The 26,927-nt window shown below is 36.3% G+C and overlaps 1 protein-coding gene across 1 annotated transcript in view; it reads left to right on the top strand.

Annotated features, from left to right (window-relative positions):
• Positions 1–2,004: 2,004 nt before the first annotated feature.
• The window catches only part of VWC2L (von Willebrand factor C domain containing 2 like), a 173,483-nt gene continuing 148,560 nt past the window's right edge, over positions 2,005–26,927 (top strand). Inside the window, exon 1 of the mRNA XM_069075102.1 lies at positions 2,005–2,459. Within this exon, the coding sequence (XP_068931203.1) occupies positions 2,046–2,459 (414 nt within the window). The 5' untranslated portion in view covers positions 2,005–2,045. The remainder of the gene's footprint in view (positions 2,460–26,927) is intronic.

Below are 26,927 nucleotides of genomic sequence, written 5' to 3'. Positions count from 1 at the left end.
CATGTGAATTGTATCCCTCATTTCTGTTTCAGTTTACGTTGAAAATAGTATGGTAAATTGCTGCCTACCTGTAGCTTGTAAATGAATAGACCAGATTTGTCTGTGTCTTTTTATAGCAGAATTCTGTGTGAATTTGACATGGCTTATCATGTATGTTGCTACAGATTTACTAGAGGAATGCTACAGGGAAGCACAATAGCTCCTTTTTCTCAAAGTTAAACTTTCTAAAAATGTGGTGGATCTGTCAATTCATTCTGCAGTTAGTAAAATAGGTTTATGTTTTTCAAAGGCTTGTATAATGTTTGGTACCACTATTAATCATTTAGGGAAAAATTGCTTTGTCAATAGGCTCTTAAAGCTTCTCTAGTAAGATTATAGCTTTGCATCTTCCTGTTCTGTCATGACTCATTATTTTTTTTACATATTTTAAAGGAGATTCACCTCCTTTATCTTTATTCACAAAGAATCCCAATATTAGAGAACATATCCCCCTCAGGAAGGGGGAGTAAATATATTACCTTCCATTTTACTATTGCCAGAATCTGCATACTTCACTAAAAATGTATAACTTAACATAATACCTATTCAAAAGTTTCATAAAATGCATTTTTATTTTTTAAGTATTCATTGCACATTTCAGGCTGGATGAAAGTAGGTTATCATTTTTTTTGGTTATGATTTGGAAAGTAAATTCAAACATGAATGATACAAAGAGACTAAAAAATGTACTATTTATATTCTTCATACCATCTGCACATACGATGAAACTGGCAAATGCATTATATGACAAGTCTCTTCCTTGTATATTACTTCCTTGATGGAGGGTAAGGTTTTCCCTATGTCCCTATGACTTTTTGTGAGTTACTAAATATGAACATTAAAGTATGAGCTATCCTCAGTACTCCAGACACTAGTTAATATCAATATTACTTTATGTCTGAAAGGTCAATGTCACTAATTTAATAAGATATTTTTATTATGATGAGAATTATTTCATTGAAGTCTTCAAAAACCTTAATAAAATCAATTTATGTGCTCATTTGTATAAATAATACAAACCCAAGATTTTAAAATCTATTTGGGAAAAGTCATGTATCCAGAGAAGATTAACTGGATATATCCATTTGCATTGAGTTTTTAATAATAAACTTACTAAATGCAAATCATGTTCTAGACATTTGTGTATAATGTTCAGAGAGCATCTCTCCTGCCCTCTAGAAGCTTAGCTTCTGAAGGAGATAAAGACATAGTCAGCAATATACACAATGCATTTTAGCAAGTCTTTTAAAGACATGTTTTCCCTGTTTCCCTTTTTCTTTGCTTTTCCTATGTGGAATAGAAGTGTGAGTTTCACTGCTGATTACTTTTTACAACCCAGACACATGTCTATTGCTATAAACCTGTTCTCAGGATACTGTAAAGCCTTGTTTGTAAGCATAAAGAAAGGATGCTCAGTGGCCTTTTCTACAACCTCTAACACAATTAAAACTTACATTCAACTAGTAGTTTTTCCTCCATTACTTTCTGATTTAGGTTTCTCACACCAATATCTCAATTGCAGTACATTGAGTTATTTAATATCTGAATTCCATCAGTGGAAAGAGCCAAGGTTTAAGGATAATAGAGACTGTGCATTGAAATTCTTTTGAACTACTTGTAACTAATCAGAGGCAAATCATTTCATCTCTTCATGGCTTAGGAAACAAATCTCTCTATCTTAGTCAAAGTAATATATGAAATCCAGGTGCTAAACCTGAACTGAAATTTCCTGGGTAAAATAATTCCTGAAGGGATCAATTTTAGTTAATATATTGCCAAAGATTTACTCTCTATACCTCAAACTGAAGAGTAGATACTTGCTTGAACTCCTTTTACTTGGGATTTTAAAGATATTAGATCAATCCCAATAAACAGGTTGAGAACATGGCCTTAATTGACTATATTATCTTTTAATATGTCAAATTATTCTCTTTAAATATTTGTTTTCAGCCTACCCCTCCGGCATTCCCATGGAAGCAGCTGGGTATATTTAATATTAGGACCATATGCAGAAGTCTTTGAGGAGGGGGATGGCTCTTCCTATTCATGAAGCCTGCATACTTCTGTTGGTAATCTCTGGTTTGGTCACCCCAGCTGCCATCAATCATGAAGACTACCCTGCTGATGAAGGTGACCAGGCCTCGAGTAATGACAATCTGATCTTTGATGACTATCGAGGGAAAGGGTGTGTGGATGACAGCGGCTTTGTATACAAATTGGGAGAACGTTTTTTCCCAGGGCATTCCAACTGTCCATGTGTCTGTGCTCTGGATGGACCTGTTTGTGACCAACCAGAATGCCCTAAAATTCACCCAAAATGTACTAAAGTGGAACACAATGGATGCTGTCCTGAGTGCAAAGAAGTGAAAAACTTTTGTGAATATCATGGGAAAAGTTACAAAATCTTGGAGGAATTTAAGGTATGAGCTACCCTCCATATTTATTCAATACTAACATATCACTCAAATTATTTTCCATATTGGTACATGAAAGTTATTGTTATGCCAAAATATTCTCCGTTAGATCAAGAAATGTGATTCCATTTAGGATGCAACTATTTGTGATCCAAATGACAGTGAATTCATCTGTTGATCTATAAAAATTTCAGATAGGCTTATTTAATAGCTGCAATGTGGTAACAGCCAAATTATTTCTACAAAGGGTTTAAATATGTATTAAGGCACATTTACATAACAATTTGGTGAAGAAAGAAGGAAGTTTGTTTATAGACCACATCTTTATTAGATTAGCATAAAAATATTCTGTGTACCAAAAAAAAAGCTTTACTCTACTCAACCAATATATGAAGTACTTTCTACTTAGTCTCTATAGTTAGTGTGTAAAGGTAAGTTCTACAAACAGATGTGCAGTCCTGAATCCATAAAACAAAAATTAATTTATTTTAAACCATAAGAATTAGTCCTTATGGCAAGTATGCCACATTTTCTCATGTTCTGGCCCACTAAAGAAAGTCTTGAGTATTAAATGATCCTCTTCAGGCAGGAAAACACCTAAAATCCAGATTGTATTTTTTTTTGTTGATTAGTCCCATTAACCCATTGTTTTCTTGACTCCTAATCCCTATTGTCAAAAATTACAAACACTGTCATTCCTTGCATTGAATTGTCTTTTCTCCCATAGCTAGTTGTAATAAAGATGTCTTACAAGTCAGGTCTAAAACTTAAATATTTAACTGAGAGCATCAAAAAGATATCTTTCATGAATGTAATGGCAGTGTATGACCACAAGTGTTTGATATTCTGATGGTTTGCTACCAAAGGGCCAGTTTTCATTCAATATATGAATTCTGTTACAAGACTCTCAGAACTTTACCAGTAGCTAGAAGAGAGCTAACTTGTTATTGCAGGACTTTTCTTTCAATATTGGAGGGAAGAATGTTTTGTCCTTTATGCTTAAAGAAAAAAGATCTCTAGTGTCAAATGATGCCCAAAGCCATCACCCAATTAATAAAATCACCTTGCCCATAGGCAAGGGAGAAGGGGGCACGCTGCTGCTGCATTAACTATGTATTCATTTCACTCAGTCCATTTCCGTGCATGAATACTGTTTTCCACAAGCCAAGTATGAGTTCAGATTGATGATCTAGTCATTTGTAGAGTATTTTGTGACCATCCCATTGCCTTGGTCAAATAAAATATGCAAATTGTCATTCCAAAAACATGGAAAGATATAATAATGATGACTTTTAATTGAAGTAAGAATTCACCAAATATTAGTGTCTCTAGCATATAATTTCAGTGAAAATAATTCTAATACAAATATGACTTTGCTATTAAACTCTAGGTAATCACATCTTTCTCCTTATTAGCCACCTAAGTACTAGGATATTTACAAACTATAAGCAGAGGTTGCCATCTAGTACTCATTTTTAAGTTTGTGGGAATGAAGTAAAAGCAATGAAAACATAATATGATTCTAGACATAATTTTTGAGTCACATATTTCTCTGCAGGTCAACATCTACCGTCTGGGTAGCTATTTTCACAGCAACATTATGTAGCATTGGACAGACCACTTCTACTTTATCTTACTCTTGCCCAAAACACACACAACCTATATTTCTGAGATTTAATTTATAATATAATATATTTCAATCATAAATATCAAGATATTTGGGCCTTAAAAGCTTTTGAGTCCAACCCTCTCACTTTATATGTAAAGAACCAGAGACACAGAGAGATTAAGTGCCCATAGTCACAATCTTTAAGGCAGGATTTGAACCCAAGTCTTCCTAACTCCAAGTCCCAATGGTTTGTCCACTGCACCATACTACAAAACATAAGGAAAAGAAGGTATTGATTTGGAGGTCAAAGGTCCTTAATACTTTTGAAGTTCTTATAAAATTGGGAGAGGGAGTGGGATAAGTGGACCAGAAACCATTCTTATATCTGAAATAATAAAGATCCTTAATCTTAAATCTGAAATCTTAATCTTTAGAGATCACATTGTCCAAATTCTTAATTTTACAAATGATTAAGCCCAGAGGAGTGATATTAGAGGCTCAAAGTTACAAAATTAGTCTAATCTAAAATATTGCATTTTAAGCAATTATACAGTCAAAAGTATCATTTTCTTCAATAGTGTGTTTCTACAGTCTTTTAATCAACTCTAAATTCTTCTATGTTCAAACTTCATACCAAATTCCTTAATAATAAAAATTACAAAAATGGAAGGAGCCCCTGCCTCTTAAGGCTCCACTACTGGTTGATATAAATCTTGATTTCAAAATTTTATGGCACTTAACATTTTAATGTCATCTGCAAGTTTCAATCATTCCAACAGAGTCCTTAACTGATTATATACAATTTTTTTCCTCTGTCACCAAAACCATAAGATTAGTTAAAAGGTTTTTTTTAACAGTAGAAAATAGTGAAAAGTCATATATAGTATGAATACAATTATTCAGAACTCTGCTAGCTCACTTTGAGGGGAAAAAGAGAATTATCACATTTCAGGTTTTGCATGTTATAATGAGAGAATTATCTTATGTAATTTATTTATTGATCCAGCAAGTATTTATTCCTACTCCATTTGAAGCATTGTATTATGTGTTGCATTATCTTAAAGAATACATTAATCAAAAGAAAAGGATATGAATGTGAAATGCACTGTGCTAGTCACTAAGAGAGGTGCAAAGATGTAGTTCTTGCCTTCAAGGAGCTTACAATCATAAATAAAAGACAAAGCTTTCATTCTTGCAGAAATAGTAATCCATTTGGGATTTGGAAACATATAAATGTGATACAATAACTGACCAAAAATAAGTGTATTGCAATTTAATACTGAAGTAAGTGCTAGTGAAATAGAAAGTAGGAGGAAAGTGATCAATGTGATAACTTTGCAGCTTGGTAAGTGGGGAAGATTTTGGGAAAGAAATGAATTGGTCCTGGTCCTCAATAAATTGTGGAAATAGATTGGTGAAGAGAAAAGAGAACTGCACCTTGAAGAGTAAACAGCTTGAACAAAAGAACAGACATAGGAGCAAATAATATTCAGGGAATGTGAGTACAAGGTGATAAACAGTAAGAAGACCACACTGACCAACATGAAAAGGTTGCTAGAATAATGTCTAGGTAAATGGAGTGTGATCAGGTGACAGAGGGGCAGAAAAAAAGAAAGCTTGAACAGAAGACCAAGACAGATAGACTGAGAAGCTCATCTTTGACTGGAATAGTAGTAAGGAGTCAATGTGGGTTTGGTCAGGAAAGAGACATGGTGAAAATAATGTTTGAGAAAGATTATCCTAGTGGTTTTGTTCCAGACTGATTCAGTGAGGATTCGGGGCAATAAATGGAACTGGGAATATGAGAGAGAACAGGTAGGAGGCTGCTGCCAGTAAGCCTGCATTGTTAACTGAGGCCATGTAATGATAGACAATGTTGTAAGAATACTTTAGACTTCCAAATGGTTCACCTTGAAATGGCTTATATTCTATTGTCATTTGTTAACTTCTTCATGTCAAGAAATCCCAGAAGCACTTGGAGAAGGGTACAAAAGGACATCTACTCCTGCGATTTACAAGGCATGGTCCTGGAGCTCTTAGGTCCTCTGTAATTCTTTCAACTCTGACCCTCTCTCCACATTCCAATCCCTTGGAGAGCCCTAAAATACAATGATTACTCAACACCACCCAAAAAAATCTTTACCTACAATGTTGCCAAAGATATATAAGCCCACTCATTTTCAATTTTTGCTCATCACAAGCAGTCAAATGAAAATTGGCCTGTGTCACCTTTTGAAGAGGATGATATGCTGCTTTTTAAACTTCTAATAAAGAATCTTTTTCCCACAACTTACTAATAGGAGTCTGGGAAAATTGATAAATGGCTCTACCTTTTTGAAAGCTCCAACTTCTCCTGTGTTCTAGTAATGTCATATTAAAATAAAGGTCAGTGTCTAGCACATCCTGTCATCTTTCTTTGAAGTGTGGCTGAGAAAAGTAAGAGTGTAATGCTTTTTAAAAATAAAAATGCATAAATTATAATTCATTTTTACAATTTTTGGAATTATGAAATGTATGCACTCATGGTCTCCTTATCCTGAGTTTCATTTACAAGGAAATATATAATGGAGATGGGGGTGGGAATATTTTCAGAATATTATTTTGCCAAAGCTTAGTCCTTTTCAATATTATTCCCCTATATTCTCATGTCTTTCTTCATAAATCTGGGTGCCACACATTATCAGTCATTTTAAATGGAGCTGTGTCTGGCTTTCCTATTTCCATTTCTGCCAAGTTGCAGAGTCAGTCTTCATTTAAGAGTGACTTTCTACATTGGCTCCCATGGGTTGTCAATGGCTGAAGACTGTCTTTCCCAATCCATCTTCTTACAGGCCTTTGTTTTATTTCAGAAGTACTTTTTGGATCAGATATTGCTTTTCTCAAGGTGCATTGACTTTTGTTGCTTCACCCCACTGTGGGTCAAAGAAAGAGATCTGCACACAATTTATAATGTTGCAAGATTCATAATGTTTTGAATTGCTAAAGATTTCCCCCTTGCTTTCCATCTGCATGCTTTTGGGGTTTGTGGTTGTATAAATAAGCATGCTTCACACACAGAGACACACAGATACACACACTTTATGTTGTATTAAAGTCATACTTTTCTCTCAAATATTGATTTCAGTATTTGCAGGAAATGGGATAGGATGGTAAGGTATATGAGATGAAAAATATCCACTGGCTTTATTTCACCAAGTTATTAAATCCACAAAGTCCAAGGATGATGGTTTAGTTATTTGTGTATTTCCCCAATTATTTACTAGACAGTCTTACATGCCTCCTTTGATCTACCAGGGTGCTTCAACTTTAACATGTCCAAAATGAACCTTCTGATCTAAAACATATCCTTCCTCTTAACTTCCATATTTCAATTAATTGCACTACTATGCTCATAATTACTCAGGTATAACCTTAGTCATGTTTGGTCACTTTTTTTTCAATCCCTACATATACACACCCCCTCTTTCCCACCCCCCCTCAAAAGAGTAGCTGTATGTTGTCTATATTTTAGCCTGCATTGTGAAATTGACATTTGGAAGTGACTGGTATGGTGATTTGTGTATGAGACAGGATGGCGATTTCTTCTTTTCCCCCAGTGTCTTCAATCTTCTTAATTCTACCTACACCGTCTCCAATCTTGCCCCTTCTCATTTACCCCTCCCTTCCATCTTCATTGTCATCATTCTAGTTCAGGACCTCATTATCTCTCACATTGACAGTTCCAATAGTCTTCTAACTCAGCTCTCTGACTCCAGCCATCACCCCTGTAATCCATCTTGCACACCAATGGTTTCCAGATTAATCTTCTTAATGCACAGACCTGACCATATCACTCCCCTGCCTATAAACCTTCAATGACTCCCTGTTGCCTATGAATAAAATTCAAGCCCTTTAGCTTGTCATTCAAGACCTTCCGTAATCCAACACCAGCCTACCTTTTCAACTTTATCTCATTCTACTAGCCTTTACATAGTTTATGCTTCAGCCCAGTTGGCTACTTATCATTTCTAACTACATCTTTGCCTTTTCCCCTTACATGGCTCTACCTCTGCAAACCCCAGGAATACTTCCTTCCTCATTTCCACCTATTGAAATCTTACCAAGACTCCAAGGCCAAAATACAATGCCACTTTGCCCAAGAAATATTTCCTGTTGTTCCCCAGGCAGAAGTTCTTTCTCATGCCTCTAAACTTTCATGAGTTTTTATGTATCTCTGGTGCCATAATCACAGTACTTTCTATACTATAGTTGTTTGTATATATGAATCTAACCAGTAAGATCCTTGTGAGTGTGGATGATTTCATTCCTTTGTACATAGTAGGTGCTTAAAACATGTTTCTTGAATGCTGAAATAAAATGCAAGTGCTGGAAAGGATATATAAATTGGAAGATGAGGAAGATGCATCAGGTAGTGATTTATTTTTATTTAGTTTGAGGAGGAAGCCCACTCAGTGGCAAAGCCCTGATTTTGGAGTCAGAGGACCTACATCACTTTCCATTTGAATGACCTTGGACAAAGTATTTAATCTTTCTAGGTTTGGTTTTGTTTTTCCCTCTGATGTAAAATGAGAGGGATGGACTACAGGGTCTTAAAGTTCCCTTCTAGCTCAAAATCCATGACCAATGTTCCTTTAATCCTTAATATTAAAGCAGATTTCTCAGAAGCTTTGACAAAAGAGAGGAGAGAGACATTAAAAATAGAAATGGAAACAATCAATGAGCCAATATAGCATAATCAATCAATTAATAAATATTTATTAAGCACCTACTATGTGCCAGGCACTATTCTAAATTCTGGGCATACAAAAAGAAATGGAAAGAGTATTATCACAGGAAACTGAGAAATGTAGGTTCCAATCCCAATTCTCCTAGTAACTAGCTTTGTGACCTTGAGCAAGTCACTTAACTTCTCAGGGTCTCAAGTACCTTATCTATAACAAAGGTATAGGGACTAGACTCTAAGATCCTGCCCAACTCTAAAACTCAATAATTAAACAGGAGCCAAGATATACACTAATTTGAGGATTAGTGATTCCATACCTTTTTGGAAACAATAGCTAAAATTTATACAGGTCTTAAAGATTTACATAGTGTTTGTATACCCATCTTCAATGAATCACCCTAACTGTTATAAAGAAACGAATATAAGGTATCTCTATTTTACATGAGGAAATCAGGACTCAGAAGCATGAAGTGAAATCACCTATGCTCATATAACTAGGAAGTTATGGTTGCAAAATTTGAACCCAAATCTCCTCTAACTTTTAAGTTCTGCACTTTCCACTACAAAAGTCTCCTACAGTGTTGATGGGTTGGAAGACTTTGAGGAAAAGAAAGTGCATAGCAGAGTGCCTGCCACATAATCTTTATAAATGCTTATTGACTTACTGACTAAAAGGACAGGCTCACCATGCGCTATATACAAACCAGGTAAAGGTAACAAAAAGGATTTTTGCAAAAGTGTTAGGACTAGAGTGTTTTATATGGGAGACTGAGAAATGAAAGACAGAGCTCAGCTTTACAAGAAGTCAATGAAAAATAAATTTGTTGAATTGGAGGGCTAGAAGTTATATAGCAAATGGTCAGTAGAGTTTGTCTAAAGGAGTTTCAGGATTCCAGTGTTTGGCACAGAGTAAGCACTTGATAAATGTTTTTTCACTTATTCATCGATTCATTCCAGCCAATGGAAACAACATAGGAAGTTTCATGGAGCAAAAAACACTTGTTTGACAAAGTTGATTTGTGAAAAAGAAAGCTTCATTGCCCATTCACTCCCCACCCACATTCCTTTTAGGGATTATTTCCCCCCTTTAGACTGTGCATTCCTTAAGGGCAGGGGCTATATTTTGTTTTTCTTTTTGCCTGGATAATAGTAGATTTCTAATAAATGTTTATTGATCTGACTTAAAGAAACAAACTAGCAGTGGATGGCCATTTATGCCAGTTTTTCTCCTCTGTGATTTGACATTTAGATGGTCCCTACTTCATTTCAAGAATGGCATCATCCTTTTTATTTCGCTTCAAAATAATTGATACTGAGTTCTAACTGTAGCCCCTCTAAAGCTCAGATGTCCCATCAGGATCCATAAATAAGCATTCTTAGCTAAGAGTCTTTGTCACTGAGTCCCCTGTCTTTGCATAGATGTCAAAGTAATGAGATAACTCTCCAGAATTTTGTGCACAGCAATTTTAAAAAGAATAATCCCTGGGCATATTTAGGCTCCTCTATTTTGACCTGTTGCCTTGTGAGTAGTTTAATGTATTGGATTCAATGTTAATTAAAATGAAATACTGGGTGTTAATTTTTATGTTGGGTCTCTTTTTTATTTTCAAAAAAACACAGGAAAAAATATATTCATAAACTAAGCAGTAGGTCAGAGCTTTTTTAAAGGATTTAAATACATTTTTAACTTTGTGAATTCCCATTTGTAAATTTTCAATTCTTCAGCTGCTGGTATAACCATGTCACTCTCCCGATCCAGGAGCTTCCAAGGTTCTTTTCAGAATAAAATACTTACTCTTATGTCTGACATTTAAAGCCCTAGTTCCAGCATATTTTTTTTTCCAGATTGACCAAACTAATCCTAGTCATGCACTCTGTATTCCTGCCAAGTTGGCCTCATTGCTTTTCCCTGAGCAGGACACTTCATCTCTCACCTTTGTACAAGCTGACCTGGAATCTTCTCCTCCCCACCACCTCATCAAACACTAGTTCCTATCAAAGAATAGCTCAGATATCAACTTCTACAGAAGACCTTTTCTGATCCACCTGCTTATTTGTGATTCTCTCCCCCCATCCCACTCCCAAAATTGTTTTGGGTCTTTATATATCTTGACATATAATATTCTTACTCATGTACATGTTGTTTCCCCCAGTAGAATATAATCACTTTGAGGTCAGGAGCTATCATTTTTTCATCTATGCATGGTACATGCTAGGCTCTCAATAAATGCTTGTTGAATTGAATGAACATCAGTTGGCCTAGTCCTCCTAGGGTGGAATCTCAATTAGCTCTTGGGATCCTTGTGAAAGTGTTGAGTCGCTACTGTAATAGACTTTCTTCAAAATTAGCCACTTATTCTTAGGAGTTCATTTGGCCAGAGTTAGCCGGTAATGAGTCTGTGTTCGTGGACATACTCCCCAATATGCATTGCTATCTTCCCCATTGAAAATGCCACTGATGCTTCTGGATTTAGGAGGATGTGGCTGTGAGTGACAAGTTCAATCTTTTTAACATCATATACTTGGGAACATTGTGTTTTAATTACCTACTACATTTGGTGCTTCCTCAAAACAACCGTGTGAGAGAAGTATCATTATCTTCTGGATGAGAAAAGTGAGGCTTAGAGAGATTGCCCCCTTTACTAAAAAACACAAAGCCAATAAGTACTAGAACTCAAACCTAGGTCTTTGGATTCCAAGTCCAGTGCTCTTCCCATTGGGCCCTACTGCCTCTCCTTCATAGGATCTTCACAGAAGTTTGACTATGTCCAGATTTGTTTCTCCTTTTGTTCTCACCAGCCCACATATTTTGGTTGATGGTGGGATGATGGAAACATGAGCTTCATTGTTTTCTGTGGCTTGTTCCATGACTCAGCTTTGCTCATTTCTCATGGGACACATTTACTCCTTTTCCCAAAATCATTTTGTAGAGAAATATTTATCAGGGCAAGAGTCGAGACATATTCAGGGTTTGTATCCTATGCCTTGAGTTTTTTATGTAAATAGGGTGGAAAGAAGCTTTTTCTTATTCCAAGGAACATCCCCCTATGCTACCTAACAGTGATTAAAGGCCTGGTTATTTTCTGAATGCTTTGTTTCTATTTTTTTCTTCCTACCATTTTCGAAATCTTTATAGATTCCTGTTCACATCTGTATTAATGGCACAATATTGGCCACATAATAAGTGTTGACTCTTGACCATATTGCATTATAATCAATTAATCAACATGAATTTATTAAGTACCTACTAACTGCTAGGCACTGTGCTAAGCATTGGGGATGCACAGGCAAAAGTTGAAGATTTTCTGCTATCAAATAATTTACATTTTTAATCAGGGAGTGGATATGTACACACATAAGGATATGGGAAATATACACAAAATGAATTCAAGATAATTTTGGCAGGAAGAACAGTAGTACCTAGGAAGATCAGGAAAAGATTTCAGGCAGAAGGTGGTTCTTTATGTAAATCTTAGAGGAAACCCAAAGATTCCCAGAGGTGTAAATGAAAAGGGGTACATTCTAGCTATGAGAGAGAGTCAAAGAAAGACCCTTAGAGGGAACATCACATTGCAGAAGAGCAAGTATGCCAATTTTTCTGGACCATGGAGTTTATGGAGGAGAGAAATATGTAAAAAAACTAGAAAAGTAGGTTGGAAAAAGATAATATAAAGCCTTAGATGCCAAAGACAGATTTTATACTTGATTCCAGAAAGAATAAGATGCCATTGGCATTTATTTAAGTGAGTGGGTGACATGGTCAAACCTGCACTTTAGGAAAATTACTTTGTTGGTTTTGTGGAGAATTAGGTTAGGGAAGAATGAAGTTTAAGGTTGGTAGTCCAAATAGGAAGGTATTTCAATCATCTATGCAAAAAAAAAAGGTAGTGTGCAAAAAATAGAACAAATTGGAGAGATGATATAAAGAAACAAGATTTAGCAATTAGATAGCTGATATTTGAATAGCCCTTTAAAGTTTTCAAGGCACATTATTTCATCTGAGGCTCACAACAATCCTGAGAGACACATATGACAAATATTATTGTTCCTATTTTACAGTTAAGGAAATTGAGACTGGGAGAAATTAAGTAACTTATTTCAGATAAGTTTCTGATGAGGTAAAATTCAAGCCCAGGTCTTCCTGACTCCAGGGCTAGTGAGTGAGGACAAAATTACAGCCTCCAGATTGAATATAACAGCGCTTATTGAAAAGGCTTAGAGGACAGAAGCCTGAAGTCAATACCTAAAATGAGACTTTGAAGTTGTGGATGTAAACTCTTCGGGCAATCCTTATCCTATAGTTAATCAGGAACTGGTTTACTTCTCAATGTTAAAGTTTTGCATCAGTAACTTTAGTCAATTGTAACTTCTTCCTACTTGTTTCCATTGGCCCTAGAATGTTGGTTCATAATAAAGCCATTTTGGCAATATGTTAATGACCCAGTAATGAGTGAATGATGGCTGAAAGAAGAAACAAAACAAACTAAAATAAGCCTTCTAGGAAATTTTTCTAGCAATAGCCCTTTCTGGCCTTGAGAAATCTTCAGACATTGACCTAGCATTTTACTAAGGATACAAGGAAAGCCATGTGCATCTCTGACTTGAATAGATCCCTTAAGACCAATTCTCATTCTCCTATTAACTTCTCCAAGGAATAGCAGAACTCAGTCTAACAGGGCTTTAGTCTATCCATAAGGTGGTTATAACAGAAACAATGCATGGTTCCATAAAGAATAAATGTTACAAGTAATTTCAAAGGGTTAAAACTATCTTGTGTGTGTGTGTGTGTGTATGTGTTTGATGTCAAATATGATTGGAATAAGTAGACCATTAGCTGGGATTCAGAAATTATTTTCTTTTTTTTTTTTTTTTTTAAGCAATCGGGGTTAAGTAACTTGCTCAAGGTTATACGGCCAGTTATTTCTGGATGTGGTGCTGAGTGTCTGAGCCTGGGATTTGATCTGCAGGTCATCCCAACACTGGAGCCAGTGCTCTTACTGGCTGTGCTACCTGGCCACCCCGTCAGAAATTATTTTCTATGCCTACTTCCCACTGTGACTGTTTGTGCTGAATTTGGGTTTGACCTCAATTACAAAGTATCTGAGGCAATGTAGAATCCTCCGATGTATAGAAAGTGAATATCAGACTTTAGGTCTCTTCCGCTTTGGAAAACTGAACCAGAGGGTTTAGAGGTGAAAGAGGTCTTAGAGATCTACTGCAGACTGAAGTGCAGAGAAATTCAATGGTTTGTCTCAGGCCAAATAGCTAAGTAGTGACAGTAAGAACTAGGTTCCAGATTTCCAAACTCCCAGTTCCATGTTATTTTTGCCACTGAACTAACTTGGGGTTTACTGGCTAGATTTCTTTTTAAGTCTTAAACTCTATTCATTTTGGAGCTCAGAGATTGGACAACATACATCCCTGCCCTCCTCACTTGGAGTAACTGCTTCTCTTTTGGTCAGCAACCCTAAGGTTCTTCCCCTCCCGGTTCAATTTTTTTTTTATTAAAGGGGCCATCCCTTGACTCATTTCTTAAAGAAGCCTATTCAATGAATGGGCATTACCTCACTCACAGTGAGAACCTGAAAAGACCTTAGCTTAAAAGGGCCACAGTCTCCCATTGCATCCTGGGCCACCATCAGTCTGGCCACTGGACCCAGATGGTTTTGGAGAAGAAAATGAGGCTGGTGCCCTTGCACAGTCCTCCCTCACTCAAAGTAAAGCTAATTGCAAGTCATATCATCATGTCCCTGATGTCATAGTTCTCTTCAAGAATGGAAGACAAGCACAACAACAACAACAAGATGCTTCTATGCGGATGGGGGGTAGGGAGAGAGGAAGGGAAGGAGAACACACACACACTCTAAATATATACCGTGTTTCCCCGATAATAAGACCTATCCCGAACATAAGCCCTCCCCTTACTGTGTAAGATTCCTCTAAAATAAGCCCTCCCCCGAAAATAAGCCCTATTGAGATTGCTACTGTAGTGAAGGTGATCCCCTGCGCTACACGCTACATTACGGTACCCTCTGTATACACCATCCCCCCACCCCCGTCAAACGCACGCTGCGCTCCGAGCTGCATCCAATCAGAGCTGCAGCAGTGAGCGAGTCATCCTGTTCTTTATTGAATTCATTATTGAATAAAGGTACATTTTTTTGTTCACATTTACCTGTTTATTAAAATTGCTGTCAATGTTCATTAAAATAAGCCCTCCCCTGAAAATAAGCCCTCTGGTATTTTTCTGTCCAAAAAATTAATAAGACAGTGTCTTATTATCAGAGAAACACGGTATGTACATGTATGTAGGTATATATGCATATACATACATTATAATAGCTACATTATATGTGTATACATAGATTCATACATAGATTCCTAGAGAGATACATGCATTGATATATACATTGATAAGTAAATAAAATAGTCATAGAGGCAGACTGATATGCACAGTGCAGTAGGAAAGGTTCATTTCTTCCAATTGACTAGGGATATGTAAATGAACTGACTAAATTCAGAAAGCTTCACCAATACACTCTCCATTCTTTACTCCAGTTACAGGTAATTAACTATAATAAAATATTGACACATGGGCAGCTCCTATTTAAATCAAATGTTGACTTGAGTTATAGTAGTAGTGATATGGAGCTTAAGTTTGTATAGACAGTAGCCCCAAAGATCACTGGTTTTCAAACCAAGTGAAATTAGACCTTGAATTAAATAAATATCTTCATTCAGAGACCCTGAGTCTTATTGTTTGGTGAAAAACACGACAGCCTCTGTTACAGAATTTGGGTTCAATAATGTCTATTTTTACCAAGAAAAACTTTACCCTAGAAGGGAGTCGAGGGACCAGTTTGGACTTTATTTGCCCATCCATCTTTGTCAAGTCAAGGACTAGTTTCCTGGCTTCATTCTTCCTGTTCCATCAGCTTCCAAACTTCATTGTGTGGCAAGAATGGAGAAAACGCTGAGGATATCATCATCTCCATTTCCAGTTGGGTGTGATTAGTGCAGAGGGAGAAAGCATAGTGCCCATTTATATCTATGTTTGAGGAGGTGAAAAATTGGTGATAACATTCTGCTAATTCTACCTGATTCAAAAAAGAATCTCCTTATTGTATCCAGACAATTGGGGTCTCATAAAAGTATCCAAACAGAGATTTAATTGCAATTTAAGATATTCATTATATGTAAAAGAAATATTAAATGACATTAACACTTATGTGAAATCAAAAAACTGTGTTTTGTGGGAGTCAGATTATTTAACCTCCCTCAACCTATTTGAGGAAGCCTTCTAATTCCCATTAGGTTTACATCTGATATTTCCCTATTGGCTATAGTGCTGGTCTTAATTCATTGTGCACTAATATCTTCTCCCTCTCTTCATACCCATATCCCCCTTTCTCACACACATACATATATACATATATACACTTCACCTTAGCAGTATACAAAGCTTTGTTTTTCGTAAGTGAAAGATACACACATATGTGTATATATACATATGCATTGTGAATATTGTATATGTGTACATATACATTTATATAAGATATATTTTATATCAACATATTTATTATTCATCATATATCATAGCATTCATGTTCATTCAATTCTCTGTACATTTTCTGATTATAATGACTCATTTTATTCTAAAAAATATGGAGACCTTTACTCTGCACAGATGTATGAGATCTTATTATATTTCCACTTACTGAGAACCCACAGATAACAAAGATCAGCACAGATTGCAACTTTCCAGCTTTGTAAATACTTCATGTCATATATTTCATCACACAAAGGAGCAAGTTGGCATTTTGAATTTAATTCAACATTACAGGAAATACTGTTAATGAATTGGTAAATGAAAAGCAAGTATAGATAAGGTTTGTTTTCTGAGTCATTTGTTAGCTAAACCTTGTCCAAGTTTTAATACAGAAAATGTGTAGCCTAAAGCATGTTATGAATTTAAAAGCATCAGTCAGCCAGCCAATAAAGGTTTATTAAGTGCCTACTGTGTGCCAGACACAGTAATGTGCTAATCTCTAAGGAAACAAAGAAAAGGGAAAAGACAGATCCTGTTCTCAAGGACCTCACAGTCTAATGAGGGAAACAACATGCAAACAACTAGGCATAAGCAATATTTAAATAGAATAAACTGAACCTAACCTCAAAGGGAAGGCACTAGTATTAAACACCGAGAAAGGCTTCTCAAAGAAGATGAGATTTTAGCAGAGACTTGAAGGCAACCAAGAAGGAGAGATGAGGAGGCATGATTAACAGCCAGTGAAAATGTCCACAGTCTGTGGATGCAGAATCATGTATGAGGAACAGCAGGGAGGCCAGTGTTGCTGAATCTCAGGGTATGTTAAGGGCATAAGAAGGCTGAAAAAGTATTGCAGGGCTAGTTTGTAAAGGACTTTGGATGCCAAATAGAGGATTTTATATTTGATCCTGGAGATAATGGAGAAAAGTGTCATGATATACATATACACACACACACACACACACATATATATATATATATACTATTATTCCAGTTAAAAAGAGGAAGGTGCTTATTTTTAATATATGTATTTATAATACATATATAGATCAATTTGTGAAATGTTACATATATGACATATGTAACATTTCACAGATTCTTGAATAACATATATGTGTATAAAACATTTCATGGATCAATATTGCATGTATATATATATATAAACATTTCATGAATCAATATTCTCAAACAGGTGTTCAAGCAGGAATAAGGAAGGGAAATAGCCTAGCCTCTGGTCTCCAGCCAGAATTACAAGGTGTTCTATATAAAAATCAATGCATAGGCTTTAGGCACAATTATTTCTCTCCTCCACATGATATAATATCTCTGATCTATGTCCTGGAGCTAATTCCATATATATAACTCCCATCACCACAAAGAAGCCTAAACCCAGGACACATTGGCCACACAGCATTCAAACTCACATGCTGAACATGCTACAAGTAGAATAAATCTGCCCCCTGAAAACTAGCTGGTATCTCAAAACATTAGTCCTGGAAAGGGACCTAGAAATCATCTATTACAACTGCCTTATTTTAAAGATGAAGAATTCAGGTGAAGAATCCTCTCCCTGAGAGATGAAATGATTTGTCTTAAGGCCACAATCTGTACTCACATGGAAAACAAGTATTCTTTACAAAAAACAAAAAGAAGATCATAATATTTCCCGTGCAAGGCTTAGTAGAAGCTCCCTCTAGAGAATCTAAACCAATCCCGGTTCTAGGGATGCTAAGCATACCACTATAACTTCCAGAAAACTTATTTCTTTCCCTTTGCAGAGAGGACATCTCTACTATTTCTGAGGATGACAGGAAGAAAAACTAAAGTTGCCGATTCTAACTTTCATTTTTTTCAACCTTTTAAAAGAGCATCTTAAAATAACAGATGTATGATGACTGAAAGTTAGAAAGCTTCATTAGAGAAGACAAAGAACAAGTATCTAAAATTTCCCTTTTTTTAATGAGAAGCTAAACTTTCACAGTAAAGCTTCAAGACACTCCAGTCATGACACCAGAAATTCTGAGCAAAACTCACATTGTTAAAATCGTTTTGGCAAGGATCTGACAGGAGATTGAAATGACTTGTTTCTAAATAAGAAACTAATTGCTTAACCACAGCTAGCATTTCACCCACAACTCAACCACAGTCTGAGGATGAGCATGGTTATATTTCAAAACTTATTTTCCATCCTGAATAAGGTATATTTGTCTTTTAAAAAAACTTTCACATTTCAATGGTTTCATAATAGAGAAGAAATTGCTAAATCATGCTGTAATAAAAACATCACCATATTAGTTTTTGAACTACCCAGTCACTAAAATCAGAGAAAGATAAAAAACTGAACATCAAAGCAAAGTATGATTTATCAGCTACTACTGTCCAATTTCACTGACAAAGCCTAGGAGTAAGATATTAGGATCTCTCTGTCAGAGTCTCCCAAAGAATATATGAAATGCTACAGAGGTTTGTCAAATCATGAACTAGAACCAAGTGAAAATGTGCTGCTATAACCAATAACTGAATCTATAGCCTATATTTTATGATGATCAATCTTAATATAATACTTCATTGAGAATTTTCCTGGCATAGCAGGTAGTCAAGAATGCTGCTGTTGTTATTCAATCATTTTTCAGTCATGTCTAATTTTTTGTGACCCCATTTCCATTTGGGTTTTTCTCTGCATAGATAGTGGAGTAGTTTGCTATTTCCTCTTCTAGTTTATTTTACAGATGAGGAAACTGAGGCAAACAGGGTTAAGTGACTTGCCCAGGGTCTCACAACTAGTATTTGTTCGAGGCCAGATTTGAATTCAGATCTTGGCCCAATGCTTTATCTACTGTACCATCTAGCTCCTCCAAGTCAAAAATACCCAGGTTCAAATCTTTTTGTCTGATACAGAAGAACTTTGGTATCAATTGTGAGACATGGTATACATTGACACAAGACTGTCCAACATGGTACAACTGCATCGAAGAAGGTCCTGTGTTCTATAAGCAAAGCAGAATCACAGTAGCACAAAGGAATGAGATGCCCAAATCTAGAGACATCTCCATCCCAAATGTTCAAACAGACTATTTGTTCTTAACCTGTGGCAAAGCCTTCCAAGCCCACATTGAACTGATCAGCCACAGATGAACACACTGTGACTTGACCCCACCATTGTGATGTCATTTCATCCACTTCTAATATGAAAGACAAACAACAATATGACTTTAGGCAAGTCATTACTGTCTATATGCCTGTTACTTATCTAGTGAGTCACAGATAGGATATCAAGCTGAATTATAAGAAAGGATTGCAATCCTAAGGACTTTTTATTTTGATGAATATATGTCTTCCATACTTGAAGAGCATAATGAAAAAAAGAGAGGTTCGTTGGGTAGAGAACTTGTCAGAATCATGCAGGTCTGAGTTCAAATCTTTCTCTGCCATTCTGACTTGAGATCCATGAGCAGGTTGTAGACCTAAATTGGTAAAAAAAAAAAAAAAAAACATATATATATATATATATATATATATTTTTTTTTTTTTCTTAATCACAAGATCCAGATTCCCCTTCCTAAATCTCCCAAAAGATAGCAATGTGACCCTGATGAAATCTGATGATTTCTCTGGTGTTGTATGCAGGAGCTCCTGCACTAGGAAAACCACAGATCCCTCATGTATCTACATAAATAATCTAAGATATAGGCAGCTAGGTGGTACAGTGGATAGAGAGCACATTTAGGACCTGGAGTCAGGAAGAGCTTGCCTCAGACCCTTACTAGCTGTGTGACCTTGGGCAAGTCACTCAAGCCTGTTTTCCTCAGTTTCCTCATCTGCAAAATGAGCTGGAGAAAGAAACGGCAAACCACTCCAGTATTTTTGGCAATAAAACCCTGAATATGGTCGTGAAGAGTTGGAAACAATTGAACAATAACAACTCCAACATCTTAATCCATCCTTATGGCATTGCCATGAGGTGTATCAATTATGATACCAGGCTTAGACCTTTCCAAGGTCACAATAGCTGTTAAATAGCAGAACATAGGGCTGTTGGCCCCAAGTTGAGTGCTTTTCAGCCACAATGAGGTGGCTGTTTTCTCTTAAAGAGGATCTAGCTGGACTCTCCATGCTTCAGTGACAAAGTGATGCATCTGGCTAAAATGTCCGATTTTTTATCACATAGTCTGTATGCTTTCACTATTGCAAATGGGTTTGATTTTTTTCAGGGCTTTATTCCCCAGGCTCCTAGAGTTTGAAGAACACTGAATTCTGTCCCATCCACTCAAAACTACTTTGCTGAGTTATAGCTCACTAGGGTTCCTTATGATATTTTCCTCTTATTGTTCTTTCAATGCAGTATCTGTCTTTTGCCTCATTAATAGTTCTCTCTCCCTGTGGAATCATAGTGGCAAAATGCTTCATCCCTCTCCTCACTCCCACCCTCTCACTCAGCCTTGTTTCAGGCTGTTGTGAATGACTGGCACTTCTCTGATATCAGCAATCTCTCCTTCTCAGTGTCAAGTGAAAATTTTCTAAGCCATACAGAGTCTCTCTCTTTTTTTCCAAATTACACAGATGGATGATAAGTGAGAAATCTTTCACATAGAGACATACAGAGACTACTCAAAACCTCTTAGTAACACTTCAAGGGTCCTTTCCTCTACCAGACCTGACTGTCAATCCAGCTTATCAGTGAAGGACTAATGCCTGCCTGTTCAAGTCTTTTTCAGGATCTTGGGTGCGATGCTCTGTTGCTGACTTGACTTTATCTTGTACCCAATAGCTTTTGCCTGTATGCCTTTGGGCTCTCCTTCAAAGATTTCAGTCAGAAGGAGAAGAAATATATTTTCTCTCACAATAACCAACTACTTCCTGGAGAACCCTTTGTCACTTGCCTAGCAAAGCAACAACTAGAAGTGCCTCTATCTCTTCAGCTAAATGGAGATTATTTTCTCTCCCAATCTGTGCCATAATATTTCTATGGGCTGTTTTTGAGATCTCCAGAGAATCCTTCCTTCCCAGATTACCTCAGGACTCCTTGAGGATGTTCAGACAAAAACCAGTCCCTCTGTCTACTCACGTAGAGGGAAGAGAGGTCAAAAGCAATGAATGGGGAGTTTTGCCTTTTCTTTGAAAAGTCTCTCAAGTGCTTCAGGATATAACTTCAGGAATAAACATCTTCTATGGATAAGATCACCATTCTTGTGTTTCATTCCTAATGATGAATTTTCAATATTAAATTAGCTCTTTTGTGTTTGTTAATTGATCTCCCACTATTCTGCTTTAGCTCAGAGGCAGAGGTAAACAAACAGAGAAGATTCTCCTTGGCTCCATTTGACATGCTCTCAGTATTCTTAGATGATCTCATCAAGATATTCTTGCATTTGGCCTAAAATATATTCTCGCTCCAGCCCATAACCCTGATATATCCGAAGTCTCTACACAGGAGAAGTCAAGGACACTCTTTCCAATCATTTGTATGCAAGTGTCTTCTACACATGTGTGCTGAGTTTCTGATAAATACTTAGGAAAGAGCACACTGGACTTTATTATCCCAGAGTACTAACTGCCACAATTAATGCAGTTTGTATATTTCACTTTGTCCTTGTAGAAATTGCCTTAATCAGCACTATCTGAGCATTTGTCTCTTCTAGGGCTTTGGCATTATAAATTTAATAACCAATTCTTCTTATTTAAAATCTGTATTCCAAAGATTCTACATTGGCCAAAACATTATTGTTCCATCTCCAAGCTCACAATATGACCCCCTTTGTAGTCATTTGCATTAATTGGTCAGTCAGTCAGTCAACAAGAATTAATTAAGTACTTACTAATACACCAGGCACTGTGCTAAGTGCTGGGGACACAAAGGAAGTTCAAAACATGACCCCTGTCTTCATGGAGGTCACATTCTGTTGGGAGAAACAGCATTCATCTATATACATACATGATACATACCGTGTGAATGAAAGACTATCTCACAGATCTAATGATTCCTAGTCACAAAATAACTTAAAATATCTTAATCCATCCTTATAGCATTTCCATGAAGTGTCAGTCTAGGAAAATAATCTCCAAAAAATTACTATTAATGGGAGGCACTAGTAGGCAAGACTTTTGTTCAAAGATAGGATATGAGCTGAGTATTAGAGACCAGGAAACATAAGAGGTAGAAATGAGGAAGGAAATAATAGCATGGAGTTTGGAAGGTGGAGTATTAGAATATAAGGAAAACCAAGCTGGCCAGTATATCTATCTCATAGAGTATGAAGAGGCAAGTCATGTTTAAGAAGACTAGAAAGACCTGAAAGGCTGGATTATAAAGGCTTTAAATAACAAACAAAGCATTTTATATCTGATCCTGGAGGTGATAGGGAGCCACTGGAGTTTGTTGAGGATAGGAGAGATGTGGCCTTTAGGAAAATCACTTTGGTGGCTGAGTGGAAGATAGACTGGAAGAGGATGAGACTTTAAGGAGAAAGATGAACAAAAAAGCTACGGTAGGGCAGTAATCTAGGCATGGAGTAGTAAGGGGTCCTACCAGGACTGTGATGGTGTCAGAAGAGAGAAGGAGGCATATACAAGGGAAATTACAAAAGTAGAAATAAGCCTTGACAACTGATTGGACACAAGGGTGGATTTGAGTAAGGAATCAAGGATGACACATAGCCTGATCTTAAGGTCTCCCACCAAGAAGTTACCACAAACTTAGAGTGGTTTGAATCAATAAGGCAGCAAATGACCTATCAACTGAATTTTAATTGTCCTTAAAACAAAAGAATCGCATCAATTCCCAATGGGAAGAGTTGGCAGTCCACTATGTGGCTGTTCTGTGTAAATGACTAGCTAGCCAATGAAAGGCTATGAAATCTGGAAAATGCTTAGGTTTGTACTAAGAGGAGGCACACCTGGGAGTTTCCCAAATGGAGACTTACTGGCATCAGAACCTTTGTACTGCAGTGTTCTAAACCTTTTCTCTGCCTTTGAAAGTTAGGAGACTTGCTGGAGAAAATGTTGATACTCACCACAGACACACTCCACTTGTTTTTAGCTCCAAGAGAAATGTTTTAGTCAGGGATCCTTTTTGTTTGACATTATTTTCTCCTTCATAGGTATTTTTGTTTCCTCATCTATTATTGGCTTCCTGAATTTAGAAGACCTATTTCAAATCTTGATTCTGTCACTTCCTGACTGGACAAATCAATTAACTTCTCTGTACTTCTATCTTCTCCACTGTAAATTGATATAAAAGTATTTGCACTATCTGACCCACAGAGTTGTTAATAATAACGGTTTCTATGTATGCTGTTCTTTGTTTACAAAAATGGCTTTATCTATTTTGTCTTGTATAGGCTTTATGACTCTGAAATAAATAGTATAGGTCCTATTATCACCATTTTACAGGTAGGAAAACTGAGGCTCAGAAAGGTTAAATGATTTTTCCACAGTCAAACAACTAGTAAGTTTCAGAGGAAGTCTTTCCCAAACCAAGATGCAATATACTTTCTATTAGACTATATAGTAATTCTAATTGCAAGGAAAGCACTTTAAACATTAAAGCCCTGTATAAACTTTGAGTATTATTAATGATAATATAAACTAGTGAACAACCATGGCAAAAACCTAATGTTTTTCTCAACTATGAGCTTTGGTACTTTTTAGAAATATGTCTGAATAAGTGTGCTGAGTGGAGCCTTCAGATCAGAGGGAAAGTTACAAACATCATAGGAAAATTTATTTGTAAAACTTGGACATTAGAGATGAAACCCATCCAGGATCTTCATGATATGTCTCATGGTGCCAAGTTCTATATCCCTTTCTTGGGAGAAGAACTGAACATGTTTAGAACCAATGCCTTGCATCATATATGGTGTATAATTTGTCCCAATCTTGGTGGCTGTTATAACGATAAACATTTTGATTTATATACCACACTGTTTTAAAAAGTACCTTATGTAAATAACTCATTTGGGCCTCACTACAACGTGATTTATATGTTGTTGTTTGTTTCTTTTTGGACCTGAGAAATCATTCCTGCAGCTACCTCCGAAGTAATTTTCTGTCTTAGAGAGTAGCCTAGGGGAATCTAAGGCTGACCCTTCATATAATATGTCACTTCCTCTCATTAAGCAAACAAAGCAAGTATTATTATTATCTCCATTTTACAGATTATAAAAAGAAGAGTCAAGGGCCTTGCTCAGAGTTACATAGTCTTCTGGAATAAATTCTGGTGTTCTTACACAAATTTGCCAATGTAAGAAACTAATGCATTTTCTCCAGTAACTCCCCAAGATATTTAATTTTTGGCTACATCTGGATTTCCTCTAAATTAGGTGGAATAGGTAATTTTCTCTAATTCAATCTAATACAGAGCTATAACCACTTGTTTTCTAGATAGTCAGGTCACTTGAAAGTTTTAATTTGCATTTAATCTGTGAACCCTAAAGAGTCCACATATATATCATAATTGACCCTTAGAAGGTTATTTCATTTTCTGCTGTCATCGCAGTCCAGATGTTTTTGTTTTCTTTTTCATTTTTCCCCTTTACATAGCCATTTGTAAAACTGAAAGAAAATGATATATCCCATTGGGTCAGAGTCTCTCCAAGTGCTTTGAACACATCTAGAGATATGTTGATATGTAGTTTTTGGAATTAGATTAAATTATAATTATTGATGCTGTATATAAATAATCAGAGATTTTTCAGAGAGAATGTCAGGAATTCGATCCTGGAAAGAGGAGTTTATTGATCTTTTTCTTGGTGACCTAAGTGATTTATACTAGTCCTATTTACCACTTAGACCTGTTATATTACCTTCAGACTGCTAGTCATTCATATTTCTATCCACCATTCCCCATTTCTCATATTTGAATTTTTCCTTTTATTTGTGGCATGGTTAGCTCTATTAGAGAACTCCTAATAAACAAGTCACCATAAAAATCTTACCTCTGACATCTATAAAATGAAACTTCCCTACAACCTAGAACAAACATCTGTATACTGGGAATGGAGAAAAGGTTTGGTTTTTCTTTTTGCATGAAAAATATTTAGTTTTTCTAGACTCTCACTAGGAAATATTAAGCTAATATCTCCAGTTCATTTCAACTAGGTCCCAACTGAACATCTGCATTTCTTTGAAGCTTAATATTGGAGTCATAGTCCTTTAGATTCTTAAGGTTTGCAAAGCACTTGCCAAATAATATCCTAGTGAAAGAGAATGAATGAACAAGGAAGGAGGGAAGGAAGGAGAGAGGGAAGAAGGAAGGAAGAAAGGAAGGAAGGAAGAAAGGAAGGAAGGAAGGAAGGAAGGAAGGAAGGAAGGAAGGAAGGAAGGAAAAACCTTTTATTAAAAGCTTTCTATATGTGAAGCACTCTGCTAAGCACTTAGCACTAAGGCTACATAGAAAAAGCAATCCCTGATGTTGAGTCCAAAGACTCAAATGCCAGTAAGTATCTATTTGGTAAACTCCCAGATGTACCTCCTCTTAGTATAGACTCTAGCATTTCCTCCCACTTCCTCATGATAGCTTTCAGATATTTGAAGACAGTTATCATTTTTCTGTAGTATCTTCTTTTTTAGAACTGGCTCAATTCATTAACCATTCTTGTTGGATGTTAACACAATACTGTTTTCATCTTGAACGGAGAGCCCCACTTGTCAAAATGCAAATTAACCAGTTGAGAGAAATTATTATTTTCTATTATATTAATAAGCAATTATTAAATTAAGATTGAGAATTTTTTCCTTTCTATTTCCTTGCAGGGATATGCCCTTGCAGGTCAGTCAGTCTCTGAAGGACACTGCTGATAGATAAGATTGCCCAAATCCTCCGGGTACATGCTCTGAGATCTTGGGTGGAACACCACCCGACTAGAAAACCTTACAAATAGAATCTGCTCTAGGTGAATTCTTGCCTCTGTTCTTGGAACCCTCCATTAGAATTTAGGGTGGCCCAGCTTAATGAAGGAGAAAACCAGAGTGATTTGTGTAGAGATGGATTCCTTTGTCCAAATTGCTGGAGGTGGCTGAAACTCATGATCAAGTCATATTCTCAGTAGGAGGAGTTCAAGACTTTTAACCTTCTTCCTCATTAATATGCCTACCTCTTCATTAATTGTTCAAAAATCAGGGTTGATTTTCACTTTCCAGGGGCACCTCCTCTTCTAAAGGTATTTAAGCATTCAGGAATCTCCATGGTTTTGTTTTTGGTTACTGAGAGAGAATACTGACTGTCAATTTATTGATTATTTGCTAGCCTAATTAATAAATTGGTTATTAATTACCCAGAAACTCTCTTGAGCTTTTCATTCATCTCACAAAAATAACAAAAATATTAGACATATGTTTCCTGTGTCTTGGATACTTTACAATTGTGTAAAGTTATATTTAGTTTTTTAGTAAATATTTCAAATTACTTTCGCTTCCTAAAATTCCCATGTCTTTCATTTATGTTGACAAAATTAGCTCTCCCTCATTTAATATAAGTGGTTTCCTTTGTAATCTTATGTATTTCATTTTGTGCTTAAAAATATTATTCTGGGAAGGAGTCCATGCCCCTACACACACACACACACACACACACACACACACACACACACACACACA

This window comes from Petaurus breviceps, unplaced genomic scaffold (genome assembly GCF_028583685.1).
Source record: "Petaurus breviceps papuanus isolate PSGF00001 unplaced genomic scaffold, PetGlider_PUasm1.0 90903, whole genome shotgun sequence".
Classification (NCBI taxonomy): domain Eukaryota; kingdom Metazoa; phylum Chordata; class Mammalia; order Diprotodontia; family Petauridae; genus Petaurus; species Petaurus breviceps.
The sequence above is the reverse complement of the archived record's forward strand: the minus strand, read 5'-3'. Positions and strand labels throughout refer to the sequence as shown.